Genomic DNA, 16,088 nt, shown 5'->3' with positions numbered 1-16,088 from the left:
TGTCTGAACTCCATATTGTCTTCTGAAGTTTATTTGCGTAGCCCTTAGCTGCGGTGTCACAGCACACGACAGGCCCAGAGAGGACAACAAGATCCGTTTCAGCACATCATTACACGTCTCAGTAAACTTGTGTCTAAACAACGCGATGAGGAAAAGAATTCACAGCATTAGTGATTTTTTTTTAAATAGCTTTTAAAAATAACAAGAGCAAAAGAAAGCTAAAAACTGCGTCACATTTTGAGAAAACTTTTTTTTCTAAAAAAAAAGAAAAAAAATATTTTCTTCCTTCGTTAAACGGCGGACTAGGAAACATTCAGATGCCTGACTTGGTCTGACAGCCAAAGATAATCCCTAAGATCTGATCTGCTGCAGGCCTGCATATGTTGTAGAAAAGTAGGTTTTCTGCTTTAAACAAATTCAGGACAACATTGCATGAGATCGATAAGCAGCGGACGCAGGCTGCCCTTCTCTATGGAGGCTGCCGCTTCGTTTTTCCATGGATGTCTCTGATCTGTGTGTTATAGGTCAATTCTGAGCCGGCGCCTCACCGAAGGCGCCATCAGGACTCTTGATTCTGACCTTGGTCTGTCGCGCTAGTCGTCGGGCTTCTTGCAGTTCTCTTTGGCTAGTCTCAGTCTGGACAGGATGTGCTTTTTGGGAAATTTGAGAGTGGTGCACCCGAACTGGCTGACCCCTCCGGTTTCTCCGGGGAGCTTTTCTCGTCTCTGCACCCAGCTGCGCCAGCCCGGTTTCCAGCAGTACACGCTGTCGTAGAAGCGCGAGCCGTTCTCTCCGCCCAGCACGTAAATCCTCCTTTTCCACCTGGCCACGCCCCCCGCGGCTATCCGCCGAGGCAACCCGGGGAAGACTACGGGACTGGGAGCTCGGTCACTTCCGCCACAGGCGGCCCCCCGTTGCTCCGCACTGACCATCACCCCTCCCCCGGTCACCTCCCTCTCCACCCCGGTCCCCCGGCCCTCCCTAAAAAACAGCACCCGGCCTGTAGCGTCCAAAGTCTCCAGGTTGGTGTAATTCCCGTCCAGGAACTTGGTGGTATCCCTCATGTACCCGCCGATGGCGCAGACTCCTCCCCTCACGGCCACGCCGCCAGCAAGGCAGGTAGTGCCCGAGTCCAGAGCTACCCGTGTCCAGCAGTCGGTCAGAGTGTGATAGATGAGCACACCCGAGTGCACCACGGCCCTGTTCTGTTCAAGCGTGGTTCCGCCCAGGAGGTAAAGGCGCCCACGTAGAGCCGCACAGGCAAAGGCTCGCAGGGGGAGCGGGAGCCGAGGCCCGGGACCCCACTGGAGCGTGGTCAGATCCAGCGCCTCGCTGGAGTCCAGCAGGGCAGAGCGGTTACAGCCCCCCAGGGCATAGAGCGAGTCTCCGCAACCAAGCAGGCCCAGCATAGAGCGTGGCTGGCCCATGGTGGGCCTTTCTATCCATCTGTCCAGCACTGCGTCGTATTCATGCACGGCGGCAGACACCGAGCCTGTCCGGAGGATCCCCCCCGCTACAAACAGCCTGTCGCCCACAGCCGTGCACCCTGGACTCACCAGAGAACCCAGCGCCGCCAACTTCTCCCACTTCCCTGTCCGAGGATCAAAGCAGTCCACAGTGTACTCCTTCAAAGCCGCGTTTTCATCTTCCCGAGGGGTCAGGTCCACGCAGACAATCTTTTTTTCAAACATACCCTCCCTCGGTCTCAGCGGCCCCCCGAGGCCCTCCCCGGCGGCGGCGGGCCCCAGCTCCTGGCTCAGTCGCCGGCTCTCTTCCTGGGACAGTAGTCCTGGGCGCAGGTGGTGAAGCAGCGCCGGCATGTGGGCGTAGCGGTCCAGAGGCTGGTGCTCCGCCCAGCGGCGGGCCGCGTCGTACACCTCGGCCTCGGAGTCCACCCCCAGACGGTCCGAGCTCAGCAGGCTGCCCAGGGTGCCGTGGTCCAGCAGCAGGAAGTCCTTCTGCCGCGCCACCCGGGGGAAGTGCTGCGCAACCAGGCGCAGGGAGGCCCGCAGCAGCAGCTGGTCGTGGTGCGAGCGGGCCAGGGAGTACATCCCCAGGCAGTTCTCCACAGAGAGGTGCTCGAACAGAAACCTGCCGAGATTAGAAAGAGGGACGGTGCAACAAGGCTCACATCATTCATCATAGACACACATCATTAAAAACATACAATAACTGCTATACATAAATGAATTACATTTACAGACAACTCCATTAACTCTTAATGAACAAGTGATAAAGAAGACAACGGGACTGAAGCGAAGGTAAAGATTAAACGGGTTTCCAAATCTTTAGCAAAGTTTACTTCACCATATTTACCCTGATACCTCTGAATGAAGTTCGGTTAGTGGTCAATAGTTCTCAATACCAGTGAGGGCCTGAGAGGTGCGTGTGAGAACATCAGTGAACATACAAGCAGCATGATAAGACGATAACTCAATAACAATAACTCAATAACAATAAATATATATATATATATATATATATATATATATATATATATATATATATATATATATATATATATATATATATATATATATATATATATATATATATATATATATATATATATATATATATAGACATGCGGGGCGATAGAAAAACAGGGTCAACAGAAGAAAGGTTTTCCTTCCTTTGTATTCTAGCCCACAGTCATTACATCCTCCCAACCAATCGCAACGCAGACCCAGGAACGCTCCATCACCAAGCTCCGCCCCCTGCAAAGGGATCAGAGAGCACACATTCTTTTTTCCTTTTTAAAAACTTGCAGTTTTGGTTAAAAGGTGGTTGAATAAAGGATGAATTCAGTCTTCTTTATTTAAAAACAGATCATTAAGCAACAGCATAAAATGGCCAGAGCTGCACACTATGTAAAAACAGAACTAAAAATAAGTACAATTTTCTTAACATTTTTGTATCTGACCTTGATTTGAGCAGGTAAATAAGATGATCTGCCAACAGAATAAGATTTTTGCACTTAAATTTGGAACAATACATCTCCATCATCTTATTTCAAGTGCAGGATGTCTAATTATCTTAATTTAGGGGTCAAAATACTCATTCCACTGGCAGATGATCTTATTTACCTGCTCAAATCAAGGACAAAAACACTATGTTTGAGAACATTTAACTTTGTTTTTATCTGTTTTTGCAGTGCACTTAAAACATACATTTTGAATTGTGTGACAAATCAATTTATATGACTATACAAATGATTTATATCATATATTATATCAGAAATTGGTCATTTCTCTGCCGATTTCCGTGGGCAGAGAAAAGCCCGGGAAACAACAGCCATGATCAAAGAAGCAGCCAAGACGCTCTCCACAAATTAAGTCTTTATGGAAGGTGCCAGAAGAAAGCAGGTCCGGTTTAGAGTCTGCTACGAAGCATGTAGGGGACGTGATATAAAAGCTGCGACGGTTGAACTTTTTGCCGACGTGTGAAACATTGTGTGGGTAAGAAAACCAACACTACACAAGGCAGACCATCAAGCATGGCTGTCCCCACGGCATGATGCTGCCACCCCTACACATAAAGCCAGAGATAAAACAGAACGGTTCAGATCAAAGCGCATTCATGAGTCCACACCTAGATCCAGTCTTGGGGGTGGGAGGTGCTCTATACACACCAGCAACGCATTTCACATTTTTTATCGGAAATAAGGCCAAACACCAGTTATTATTTTCAACCCAACTCTCAACTACAATTCAATTCAATTTTAGTTATATAGCGCCAATTAATGAAACATGTCGTCTCAAGGCACTTTACAAAGTCAAATTCAACCAGATTATACAGATAGGTCAAAAAATGTCCTATCCAAGTCTTGACAAGCAGCATTCACTCCTCCTGAAAGAGGATAGAGCCACTCATACTGAGCATGCATGAGGCAACAGTGGAGAGGAAAACTCCCCTTTTAACAGGGAGGAAAACCTCCAGCAGAACCAGGCTCAGTGTGAAGAGTCATCTGCCTCGACCGACTGGGGTCAACTACAAATCGCTCTGGGTTGCCGATCCACTCAAATCTCAACAAGGGGTGTGAACGCTCATTTGCAGCTAAAGCATAAAACACCCGAACCTTAAAGTCTCGCTGTGAAATCCCATGAACCCTACCTGGAGCAGAGGTCCTGAAGAGGCATGACCTGGAGCCGGTTGGCAGCCACGAACAAGTCCTCGGCCGTCTCCAGAGAGAGGCCCGCCTCGCCCGTGTACACAAACTGGATGACCGTCTCCATGACGGACGGCGTGACCTCCTCCAGACGGATCTCGTTGAGGCGGGACTCCACCAGGGGGCTGGTGAACATTGCCCGGAAGTAGGGACTCACCGCCGCCAACAGGACTCTGAGGGGACAGGGGACGAGTCCGTCACAAACAAAACCCTTCGCTCTTAGCAACGGATCCAGACATCTCACTTAATCGACGGGGCGTGCTAACTTTGAGGGAAGGGTACTTTGCAATAACAGAATAGTGCTTTTTAAGATGCCTTTATGCACGCCTAGCTGGTGTAAAGCCCCCAGCCCCGTGGAGCGGGCCCAACCCAACCGTACCTGTGACACATGAACTTTTTGCCCTCCACCAGCAGCGTGACGTCACACAGCTGCTGAGCATCCAGGAGCTGCTTCAGGCCTAAAAGGCAAAGGGACGCAGACATTAGCAGGCGGTGTCAGAGAGGGGAGCCAGAGGGGGGAGCAGAGCCAGAGGAGCCCTCACCGTGGGTGATGTAGTCCCCCAGGGGGGTGGTGCTGTCATCCGGGAAGTCCTCCTCCTCGGAGTCGCTGTCTGAGAGAGGCTCGCCCCCTCCCCCGTCCCCGTCCTGCCACGGCTGGGGACGCCAGGTGACTGTGCCCGCCCGCACAGCGTTCATCTGGGGAGCAGAAACAAAGCCTGAAAACAAGGTTCCGCCCATGACTGTTCCCTGCTAAAGGTCACAAAGTAAGGGCTTTACTTTCTTCCAGGTCTAAAATTTACGACAGGAATTATTTTTTCCTTTGCATTTACTTAAATGTTGGGTCATATATTGATTTATCAGTCTGCCTGTAAAAGAGTTGCAAAGCTGGCTCCTGCTGGAGCATCGGTTTATTGCTTTATGCACCTTTGCTCTCCTTCTTGTTTCCACCGTGAAAGCTGGCTGGGCCTCTCAGTGGGAAAAATAAGAAGTCCGTTTGGAGCAGACCAGCTGTAAAGAAGAAACTGGCTCGTTAGAGAACGTCTGGGAGCATTTTTTTTAATTTCCTTGGTCCTCAGGGCTCAACTGAACTGCTCGCCCCGGCCTGTGGTGCAGCCTCGGTAGGCTAGTTTTTGCTTATGGAGCCCGGTGGAGCACCATCCCCATCGACGAGGTTACCTCACGAGGAAACTCTTCGGATCTTATTTAAACGCGCATGTTTGCAACGCATGTCTGGTCACTGAGACTGGGCCGCCCCGACGCGTCCGACCGGCAGCTGAAGCGGCGAAAAGTGGAGTTGTTGTGGCCAGAAAGCGAGCTCCGAGTTGAGCTTCCGTCGGTTGCCTCTGTCATGTCTGAACCGGATTACCGCAACGTTCGGCCGCCGCTCTGATTGGCTGAGCGTGCCTCGTGACGATTACACGTCGATGATCCGTTTCTTGTCAAAGATAGAAATTGATAGAATATATATTTTATTTGAAGCAAACGTCATGTGAAATGTATGGTGTAACCCATGCTTTTTAAAATAAGACGGAAAAAACGAAGAGCCTTGCTATTTTTTTTATTTTTTATTTTTTGTAGCGTTATTGTTTACCTTCTGATTTCCGCATCCGGTGATACGTTCAAGGCAGATTCGGAGCGTTTCCATCAGATCATTTAATAATAAACAAAGTACCCCCAATATAATATATGTGAGAAAGATCATAGTATTTGCATGTTTTGGTAATTATATGTTTTCATCAGAAACCAAAAATGTAATAAACAAACAAAAAAAAGAATAAATCAACAAAAGAGGTATTTTTTTATGATCAAAACGATTGATATGAAATCTGTGATATATATATCAACTTGTTTCTAGTTGCCTTTAAATGTTAATGTTCAATTCAAACTGTTGTAGTTAACGTAAACATTGTTAGATTACGTTTGTAGTCAAACTTTTCTTGATTCTTTTGCAATGTGCTTTCTTCTGTATGTTTTTTCTTTTCATATGTTCTGTTCATGTACGGCATCCTGTGCTATACAAATAATCTTGCCATGCCTTGCCGTTACAGCCAGAGTGTTTTCTAGAAATATGAAATATGAAGAAATTTATATTTTTATTATTTTAAGTATGGTTAAGAAATTCAAACCATATCTAAGGTTCTGCTTTAAATAAATATTATATTATTTTAGATATATTTTTTTAAAATAATTGTTGACCCTGGTTTCTGCTACACGCATAAGAGTCAGACTCCTAAAAATAGGCTAAGACCTCTTCGTCCCTGGCACACGACCCAATGAGACTATCACTGACATGTATTACCATTTTTAAAACGTTGATATGCATGACATGCTCTCGCAAACGTAAAAAAAAAAGTAGTGCTAAAAGCGTTCAATGGGACCCTCAGCCGGGTAACGATGAATATCCCGGCGTTCCATGAATGCAACATCTCCTACTTGAGAAACATGGCGACCTGCATGAACGCGGTGGCGAGAGCTAGATGCGTCGCCCTGACAGCGTTACAGCCGCTCGGGAGACGGTGGTCCCCGAGGCGGAGGGGCGCCGGCGTCGTCCCGCAGCGCCTCTGGCACGGAGCCCGGAGCAGTCTGTACGAGCACGTCCGGGAGGGCTACAGCGACAAGCCCGAGCTGGACATGACGGCGGTGTGCGAGGAGACCGACAAAGTCATCGCCAACGTGGAGAGCAGGAAGGGAGACCTGCGAGGGGACGATGTCAGGAAAATTGTAAGGAAGCGCTCATCGCGTTCACGTAGACTTTGTTTTAAACAGACGCTGCTGGCTGAACTTTGTCAACACTGGCTGTAGGTGAGCGTGTGGCAGGAGCTGCGAGCGGTGAGGACTGAAATCTCTGAGCTGGAGGAGGAGAAAAGACGCATCAGTGAGACAGTCAAAGCACTGGTGGTGAGGTTTTATTCATTTATTTTATATATGATTGTTCTACGCACACGCTAGAAATGCTAGAATTCTCATGAAGGTGCTTGCTCCCCCACGTTTTGGAGACAGGTGCCAAGCTGGGTCACCAGTGGATCACCACAGACCTGCCTCTATAGAGACTGTGTGTAGTGCTAATTTATGGTTGCATGGTGTGCACGCTTTCATTCCCGCCGCCATCTTTACCTTTTTGCCTTACCAATGTCACGTCCAACTGTCGAGCATGGCGGCGGCAGCGTCATGCTCTGGGGGCCGTCTCGCTGCAGGTGCGAGCGATGCGATGCACGCTTGGAAAGGGGTCCCAGCCTGAAGCACCGTGTGGTTCATTTCAAGGGTGTTAAACTCTTAAGACCAAAAGCTCCCATTAGAATCACAGTTTTGTCCGTCTTCGTCTTTGATTTGACCGTTCTTATGTCCTCCCTGCTAGCATTATAAAGCCGTGTCTCTTAATGTGCTGTCGATTCTTCTCCACAGGCCCAAAAAGACAAGAAGTCCCTCGCTAATGTAAGTGGCGCACCCAGTCCCTCTCGTCCTCCCCCTATACCCACACAGTGGGGGTTCTAGACCAAATTTAGCAGGGGGGGCAGTGTTTTTTCACAGGGGCACAGAACAAAAGATTGGGGGGGGGGGGGGGGGGGCTTAATAGGTCAACATTTCATCGTTTAATATATTAAGCCAAAGAGCCAATTGTGGCTCTGGAACTGCAGGTTGCAGACCCCTGATCTTTTCTCAATACAGCGGGAAACCGCTTAATTTTTAATTATTGTTATTTTTCTTATATTTATTTTTTAATTATTTTATTATTGTGTAAAAACATGAACGCAAAAAATACAACTGATCCAAATTACCAGTCAATGTATCTTTGTCAGCATTTATCATCCTAAGAAATTGAATATCATGTCTTTAGTACAGGGGCCATAACAGGGGCCAGAAACAGTTCTACAGAGGGAACAGACCCCTGTTGGCCCCTGTCTAGAACCGCCCCTGTACCCACATGACTGCGTTTGTCGCAGCTGACCGCGTCTTTTCGCCCGGCAGCTCCCAGAGTACACCCAGGCCCTGCAGAAGGGCCGGGACATCCGCAGCAGACTCAACCGGCTGTACGTCGTAGACACCGAACTGGACCAGGAGCACTACAGCCGAGCGCTGCGACTGCCCAACGGCACGCACCCGGACGTGGTGAGGACACGCAGGAACGTCTCCAACCGATCCCACGCTTTGGCGTGCAGCTGAAGTCCTTTTGACTTGTTTTTTTTTTTTATTTGATTTTTTTTTTTTTTTTTTAAGCCAGTTGGAGATGAGAGCCAGGCGAGGGTGGTGGAGTTTGTAGGACAGAAAGCAGGTGAGTGATGGGATTTGTGCCTTTATCTTTATCTCTGTTTGCTTTTTATACAGAAAATTGTCCCGCTTTGTTTGCAGAGTTTGAATTTAAGCCCAGAGGCCACGTAGAGCTCGGGGAGGAGTTGGGCCTCATCAGGCAGAGGTGAGGAGGGATTAAGACGCCTGATTTGCTTAATCCATGTGTAACAGACAAGAGAGAGGGGTTATAGTCCGCCTGTCGTCCGCTGTAGGCATCTGTCTCACGTCTCCGGCCACCGGTCCTACTACTTGAGGGGAGCGGGGGCCAGACTTCAAATCGCACTCCAGAACTTTGCACTCGACACGCTGCAGCGACGGGTACGATTGTTGCCTGCTGTCTACGCAAAAAAAATAAAAAAAATAAAAAGGATGACGAGGCGTCACAGCTGGCTTCTCTTTGTCCGCTGTAGGGTTTCGTTCCCATGGTCGTGCCGGACATGCTGAAGGGGGTGGTGTTTGTGAGTATCACGTCTCTCGTCGCAGTGGTAAAATATATTACTGAACGCCTGCAGTTTGATCTTAACGGTCATACGTTTACAACCAATTGCAGTATTAATGGTCTAAACGCTCAGATTCTAAGCGATCGTTTAAGTGTGAATCTATAAACTCATTTGGAACAACATCTAGACCATCAAAGTACCGTATTTTTCGGACCGTGAGGTGCACTTAAAATCCTTTACCAAAGAAAACTCACCCATCGTCATCAATGACGACTACAGACCCGTTGCCCTGACAACCCCCATCATGAGGGCCCTGGAGAGAAACCTGGACCCCCTGCAGTTTGCTTATGGCCGTGGAGTAGCAGTTGAAGCTGCCATCATACACCTGCGTAAACAAACCCACTGCCACCTGGACATGGCGGGCAGCACTGTGAGGATCCCGTTCTTTGATTTCTCCGGTGCAAATTCCCCTAAAAAAAACACAGAAGAAGAAAAACGTCCGCCTTTGCTGAACAAGAAATGGCAAAACAAAGCACTATTGTGCAAGTTTGTTTGTCTTCACAGCGCCCAGGCGGGACTTGCACGAGGTTCTAATTACGGTTGAAACGTTACAGAATAAATAAGAATTTTGAGCTCTTTTATTTTTTCGAACAGAAAGGTTGTATTGGGAGCCCCGACATTTTTGCCGCCAAGAGGAAATGCGTCACATTGACGTCGGGCACACATGCACGCTTGGGTCAGTTTGCCACATTTGGAATAACTTGAGCCTGACGAGCGTTTATACGCACGTTGATGGGATTATGAGTCGGCATAAACCACCCCTCTCATTCAGAATACAATTTCATTCTGACTGAGCTAAATTACAGTATTCTGATTGGCTTGTTCACGTGACGCTATTTTAATCGGATCAACTCTTTATTCTGATTTACTTTGTCCATGTAAACGTGGCTGCTGACAGTAAAAGAGAGACTGTCTTGACCGCTGCAACTTCCTGCCCTTCTATGTCATGTGACTGGCTCCGAGGAAATTCCTCAGATTTTTGTCTGTCCCGCTTTGGTTTTCTGGTCAGCACTATGGTGACATCTTGAGGTAATGTCTTCTTTTCTCTCCTTCCCCATCATCCACATCCAGGAGGGTTGTGGGATGCAGCCAAACGCCCAGCGCTCTCAGGTCTACTCGCTGGACCCGGCACGCTTCCCAGACCTCAACCTGGCTGGGACGGGGGAGGTCGGTGTGGCAGGTGAGACGCTTCTCTCCTCTACGTTGTCTGAAAGCGTGGCCTTTATTTCCTCCTGCTGTTGAATACACTTCATGGGCATTAGGAGCGCAACAATAACAGGCTTTCTAGCCTCTCTTTGCTGCAAAGAGAGGCTAGAAATAAAGGCTGCTGATCTTCGCCTTGGTTTCAATCAGGAGCTTCATTGCAAAAAGGGAACTAAACGTAACATTTTCTTGAAATTAGTGTTTTCTTGATTTGAGCAGCCAGGTTTAAAATATCTGCTGATGGAATAAGATTTTTGCACTTAAAATAGGAACAACTCATCTGCATCATCTCTAGTGCAGTTTTTAATGATCTTATTTTAGGGGTCAAAATACTCTTTATTTACCTACTCAAATCGAGGACAAACACTATTTCTTTATTTTTAGTTCTGTTTTTACAATGTTAAATCCTTCAGCAGAACATTTCCGGTCCTCTTACTGCTAGAACAAGGGTTTGTCCATAAATCGGTGCTGAGTGTTGCGTGCTGAATTGTTGCTGTTTTTATTTCTGCAGGTTATTTCATGGATCATGCTGTAAACTGGAAGGACCTGCCCGTCAGGTTAGACGCTCTCCTCACTCGTTGCGCTGCAGACGGAGCTCCTGGCGGCGGTAACCGTCTCTGCATGTCGTCCCTCACTGCAGGACGGTGTGCAGCAGCACCTGCTACAGGGCGGAGACGGACACCGGGAGAGAGACGTGGGGTCTTTACAGAGTTCACCACTTCAATAAGGTGGAACGCAAACCGAGAGTTTTACCTGGATGAAGATTTAAGATGCTACCGTGGTGGAATCCAGTTGAAATGTGGCTATGAATCACACGCCGTCCTGTTAAGCTAAACGGCTCCGTCCTTATCCCGCTCAGGTGGAGATGTTTGGAGTGACCGCGGACGAGACGGGAGAGGAGAGCTCTCAGCTGCTGGAGGAGTTTGTCTCCTTGCAAAAGGAGATGTTTTCTGCCCTGGAGCTACACTACAGGTCAGAAAACACTCAACTCTGCAGCATCACAGGTTGGCTGAGGAGAATGTCATGCATTTATTTCCTTTTTTTTTTTTTTTTAGTATGGAGTTTTTACTGAAAAGATGAGCTTTAATATGGGAGAAAACCTGCTGAACCGTTTTAACTCCTCCACAGAATCTGTCCTTTTTACTCATTGAAACAGCCCATGACAACAAATTGAATTTTCCTGAGGTTTTGGGGGTGGAATATGATGTGTTGTGCACTGATGAGGCCGTGTTAATGTCAAAAGTGAATACCAAAGGACCCGCTCAGGGGCAGGCAGCTCAAATAAGCTCAAACGGTCAGATCAGAAAACAGGTTGTCTTTCTACGTCATTCTCCAATCAGAGCACACCATCAAAGAAACGGCCTCCTCCCAACAGCTGATGCAGCAGCCATGAGTCGCGCTAGCATGTCTGACCTGAGAGGAGGAAGGTGGAGGAGAGAGCAGACGGCAGCCCCAGCTCTGCCTCCCTGTAACGGCTCATACAGGAGGCAGCAGACGCCGCGGAGCGCCAATATCCCATAATCAACCTCAAACTAGCTTCACAGCGGTTATGAAAAAGGAGAGCTGATATGTCCGAGGCTGGTCCAAAATGCATGAAGGTTCCACTCACTACCGAAGGACGTCAGAATCACAGAAGAGTGGCTGAAGCTCATTTATGGGGACTTTACTGAAGATGGTTTACTGGGGAGGAATTCAAGTTGTGCTTTTTGAACAAACGGATTAAAAAACAGCTTCTGTACCAAAACGGAAGGTAGTGACCACCATTCCATAAAGTGTATTTATTTTTTAATGCTGTCAAATGTTAGAAAGGTGTGTTTTTTTTTTTTTTTTTTAAACTGAAACGTCCGGTTGACTAACGGAAGCTAAACCGCTGCCAGCGGCGCGATGTTCCTGTCGCTGCCCAGGAGAGCCAGCTGTCCTCCGCAGTCACCGCGGTGGAGCCAGCTGCATAACGTTCCTGTGTCGAGGTCTCCGCTACGACACCGCAGTGGTTCTGGCTCCCAGCTGCGTAGGTGCAGCCGCAACGAGCTCTAACGGCGCCGCCGTCTACGTGGCTTTTTATTCCGGTGCCACTGCGATGAATCGCGGCGCCGTGTTAAAGCCTTTGGTCAGCTTGGCCTCGCCTGTCTGACATCCTGCACCACAAACACTTCACCAGCCGTAAAACCATCATATTGGCTTATAACAGAGAAGGGACGTGTGGATGGAGGGGGAAGGTAGTGGGGGTGGGTTTCCAAATATGGGTGTAGCCAATCGGAGTAAAGTCAACTAGGTAGAGCTGCATATTATTACCGTAGCAAACCGTTTTACTGAGGGGAGAGATTTGAGAGTATACGGACCTGCTGCCCCGCTTCAGGGCCGGGGGACGGATCTCCCTCCGGGACGCAAACTACAGGCGTCTTCCGTCAGTAAATCTATCGTTGCTCAATAGAAATATAGCCCAATTCTACTGTCTAAATAAGTAAGACATAAAACAGTTTTGTGCCTAAATAAATGGCCGAAAAATGTTCAGGTTTTTGAACTTGAGCGAAATTTCTCTTTGCTCTGTTTAGAGTTTTTTTTTTTCTCTTCATTCGCATCGCTCATAATTTGCCACATTTACATCGCTGTTCAGGGGGTCATGGCATGGAAAACTTTGGAAACCCCTGGCCTAGTGGTTAGGGAGCCAGGTGGAGGCCTCAAAGGTTGCCGGTTTGAAACTCACAAAGTAAAAAGAAACGCATTTATTAACCAAATTGCTTTTTCTTACAATTTCTGCAATCATTTCCTGCCCTGCTATGAATTTCCATAACATTCCCTGGTGTTCTGGTTTGAATTTTATACACATTTAATTTTTCTTTCGTTTTAGAGTGCTGGACATGCCTACTCAGGAGCTGGGTCCTCCTGCGTACAGGAAGTATGACATCGAAGCGTGGATGCCAGGGAGGAACAGCTATGGAGAGGTCCGCCCCCGTCGGTCTAATTACTTCCCCTGATTACATCCCCAGACACATCAGATGATCATTCGTGTCTGCAGAGCCAAACCTAAGCAGCGGCTCTCTTCAATGGCTGTGTTGATGTTGATTTCTGAGGAGCTCCTTCCTGTGTATCAGATTTCCAGCGCGTCCAACTGTACGGACTATCAGAGCAGACGCCTCAACATCCTGTATGAGAGGGAGGACGGCAGCCTGCAGTACGCCCACACAGTAAGGCCGCAGACCGCTGCTGTGCCCTCCTGCCGCTCCACAGCACACCACAACGCGATGCTCTTTTCTTTCTCTCCGTCCTAGGTCAACGCCACGGCATGCGCAGTTCCTCGAATGGTTATTTCCATCCTGGAGACTCACCAGACCAAAGTAAGGCACAAACCGCTCACCCTTACGTGCTGAGACTGGGAAAGCTTGGGGTACAGGGTCAGACTTCTGGTGGGCTCTAAAGAATGGAAAAGGCTGAGAAAACATGGTTATGTCTTTATGACTAAACCAGCAATCACAAGACCTCTAACGTGGTCTACAGTGCAAATGAAATACACACTGTAATATGTTATGCTCAGAGGGGAAAGAGGACATTTGTGCTCCTTAGAAGGTCCCAGTGGGCAAAGAGGCCTCCGTCATCCGGGGCTGGTTGGGGATCACTGTTTCAGGGTCCATCTCTACCAGCTTTGCAGGTTTTAGAGACTGAAAGCTTCACACATTCTTTACAAAATGGCCTAACCCCAGGCAGATCGAAGGGACGGTGTCTGGAAGCGGCAATTTTCAAGGATAGTCCAATTAGATTTAGGTCTGGACTTTAACTGGGCCATTGTATTACATGGATTTGGGTAGGGGGCCACTTTTCGATGCATCCCTGCCTTAGTTAACTGGACGTTACCTAGTCAACATGCAGACAGGTCCTGTTATTGACCTAATTATTGAGTTAATTTGTGATAAAGTAGAGAATCACCCATAAGTTGTAGGACATCAGCCCCTGAGGGCCCCTGATCTAAAGCCTTCCACTGTGGGCGCGCCGGTGGCACAGGGCTGGAGCACGCCGCATGTATTGAAAGTCAACCTACTTTCAATAAATGGGCCACTAGTGCCACAAAAAAATAATATATAAAAATTGGTCAAGTTTGGCTGCTGTTGTCCTGCTGGGAGGGGAAAAAACAGGACAAGTCCAAACTGCAATGAACAATTAGAGCTGCAGAGAGGATGATCAGGGCCGGCCGTTTCAGACACTTTCTGTCCCCTGGCTGTTTGAGGCTGTCAGAGCCCAGATCAATACAATGGATATTTGCACCAATCCAGCCATCTATTCCTTTTTGTATAAACACCGAGTATTTACTAAAGAATGTTTTTATTTATTTGCATTTAAAATGTGTTCATTGAGAGGAAATGGAGACAAAAATTGTGTGCACAAACTTTGAAAATAAAGCTGGTTCTTGTTCTGAGCTGAACAGAGCATCTTTTTCACATATTTAAAGGTTTGTGCTTGTACTGACACAAACTTGTTTAATAAATCATAATAAAACTATTCACATTCATAAATCAAGTGGAGCACTATGGCAAAAGCAGTACTGCTCCACTTGTGAAAGTCAAATCTGATGAGCTTTTTTTGGCATTAAGACAACAATTCTTATTGCCACATTGCCAGACAGGACACTTTTTTGAAAAATGATAATGCATTTAGCCCCACCGGGTCGGACTAAATTGTTCGGCGGGCCGGAATCGGCCTTATGTTTGACACCCCTGGTTTAAAGGCTCAGTTTACTGATTAGATGACGTCTGAAGATGGATAAACAGGATTTTATTTAGGAGTATTGGAGAAGACTGGTGACTAAATACCATGTAGCATTTTGCTCTTGTCATAATTCTGCATGAATTTGTGTTTTATCACATAAAATTCTGTTTGTTTCATATGAAACTCTTTATATTTATCTCTGAGTGCAACTCCTCCCACCTAGCATCAGTTTTAGATGTTTGACCTGTGTGTGTGTCCTTAGGATGGAACCGTGCGTGTTCCTCGAGCCCTGCAGCCTTATCTGGGTCTGGAAGTGATTGAGAAGCCAAAGTACACTCCACTGAAATACATCGGACCCAACCAGCACAGTCGACCGTCCAGGCCTGGTCCCAAAACCAGGTGAAACCCTACCAGAGGAGGCGTGGGAAAACGAGGTGCAAACCAGGACATTCTCTTCCTGGTGAAACGCACAGAGCAGTCCGAGATAACATAAAAAGTGGAATTGCTGTATGTCTATTTTCTTCAAATGAAATAAATCTACTTAAATTGTGGATTGTGCAGATTTTTTTTCTTTAGAAGACCAGCTTAGTCTTTAAAAGTTGTGAAATCAACAAGCCTCTTAAGAAATTAAGAAGAACATCCATCCACCCCATTACTGATCTCTCTCTCTCTATCGATATCTAGATCTAGATATAGATATCCAGATATACACATATATACACACACACAATTTATTTTTATTTTATTTCTCTGTAGAATCTTTTAGTTTTCCTGAAAGAGTGAGTCAGTGATTTTTGTGCAAAGATAAGATTTTTTTTTGGAAGTTTTAAGGCTTTTTTTTTTTTTTTTGGATCTTCTCCAGGGAGGACAGGATGTGTGAAGATTCCTTAAAGTACTTGAAGCCTAAACAGGACTAGTTGCTCATATATCTGGATCTATACGGCTGTGTAGTATAGTAACCTATATTTTAAATAAAGGTGCTGCCTGTAGAATGTAATATAAGACAGAAGAGCCCCTGGGATCAGGTTGGTTGTTTAGGTTTTTATTTTTATATATATATATATATATATATATATATATATATATATATATATATATATATATATATATATATATATTGTAATTTACAGCAGTGTTTGTGGGTCTGTTGTTAAGACCCAGACAGAAGAGGAACACCTGACCTCCTGGCAGCAGTGCTGGGTTCTGATCTGGGCTCGGTCACCTGACACACA

The 16,088-nt window shown here is 46.9% G+C and overlaps 2 protein-coding genes across 2 annotated transcripts; one reads left to right on the top strand and one right to left on the bottom strand.

Annotated features, from left to right (window-relative positions):
* On the bottom strand, positions 1-5,544 carry LOC105933213 (kelch-like protein 17). The gene is made up of 5 exons (XM_012872649.3): positions 5,093-5,544; positions 4,711-4,864; positions 4,548-4,626; positions 4,114-4,341; positions 1-2,091 (listed from the first exon to the last, which is right to left on the bottom strand). The coding sequence occupies exons 2-5, from the start codon at positions 4,862-4,864 to the stop codon at positions 594-596; spliced, it is 1,959 nt and encodes a 652-aa protein (XP_012728103.1). The 5' UTR covers positions 5,093-5,544; the 3' UTR covers positions 1-593.
* A 1,013-nt stretch (positions 5,545-6,557) lies between these two features.
* On the top strand, positions 6,558-15,407 carry LOC118566667 (serine--tRNA ligase, mitochondrial-like). The gene is made up of 16 exons (XM_036149567.1): positions 6,558-6,889; positions 6,971-7,066; positions 7,571-7,600; positions 8,135-8,275; positions 8,384-8,438; positions 8,516-8,579; positions 8,668-8,773; positions 8,866-8,913; positions 10,027-10,135; positions 10,670-10,715; positions 10,799-10,886; positions 11,018-11,130; positions 13,007-13,100; positions 13,251-13,343; positions 13,428-13,493; positions 15,119-15,407. Exons 1-16 carry the CDS (start codon positions 6,563-6,565, stop codon positions 15,257-15,259), a joined length of 1,617 nt encoding a protein of 538 aa, XP_036005460.1. The 5' UTR covers positions 6,558-6,562; the 3' UTR covers positions 15,260-15,407.
* Positions 15,408-16,088: the final 681 nt, after the last annotated feature.

This window comes from Fundulus heteroclitus, chromosome 18 (assembly GCF_011125445.2).
Source record: "Fundulus heteroclitus isolate FHET01 chromosome 18, MU-UCD_Fhet_4.1, whole genome shotgun sequence".
NCBI classification, from domain to species: Eukaryota; Metazoa; Chordata; class Actinopteri; order Cyprinodontiformes; family Fundulidae; genus Fundulus; species Fundulus heteroclitus.
This window is presented reverse-complemented; position numbering and strand designations above follow the sequence as displayed.

Excerpts from the sequence above, each read along its gene's own strand:
- LOC105933213 (XM_012872649.3), bottom strand. The coding sequence starts at position 4,864 with ATGAACGCTGTGCGGGCGGGCACAGTCACCTGGCGTCCCCAGCCGTGG. Across the intron at positions 4,627-4,710 it reads GGGGGACTACATCACCCACG|GCCTGAAGCAGCTCCTGGAT; the intron begins GTGAGGGCTCCT and ends TTTGCCTTTTAG. Across the intron at positions 4,342-4,547 it reads AAAAAGTTCATGTGTCACAG|AGTCCTGTTGGCGGCGGTGA; the intron begins GTACGGTTGGGT and ends CTGTCCCCTCAG.
- LOC118566667 (XM_036149567.1), top strand. The coding sequence starts at position 6,563 with ATGAATATCCCGGCGTTCCATGAATGCAACATCTCCTACTTGAGAAAC. Across the intron at positions 8,580-8,667 it reads TTGGGCCTCATCAGGCAGAG|GCATCTGTCTCACGTCTCCG; the intron begins GTGAGGAGGGAT and ends CGTCCGCTGTAG. Across the intron at positions 8,774-8,865 it reads TCGACACGCTGCAGCGACGG|GGTTTCGTTCCCATGGTCGT; the intron begins GTACGATTGTTG and ends TGTCCGCTGTAG.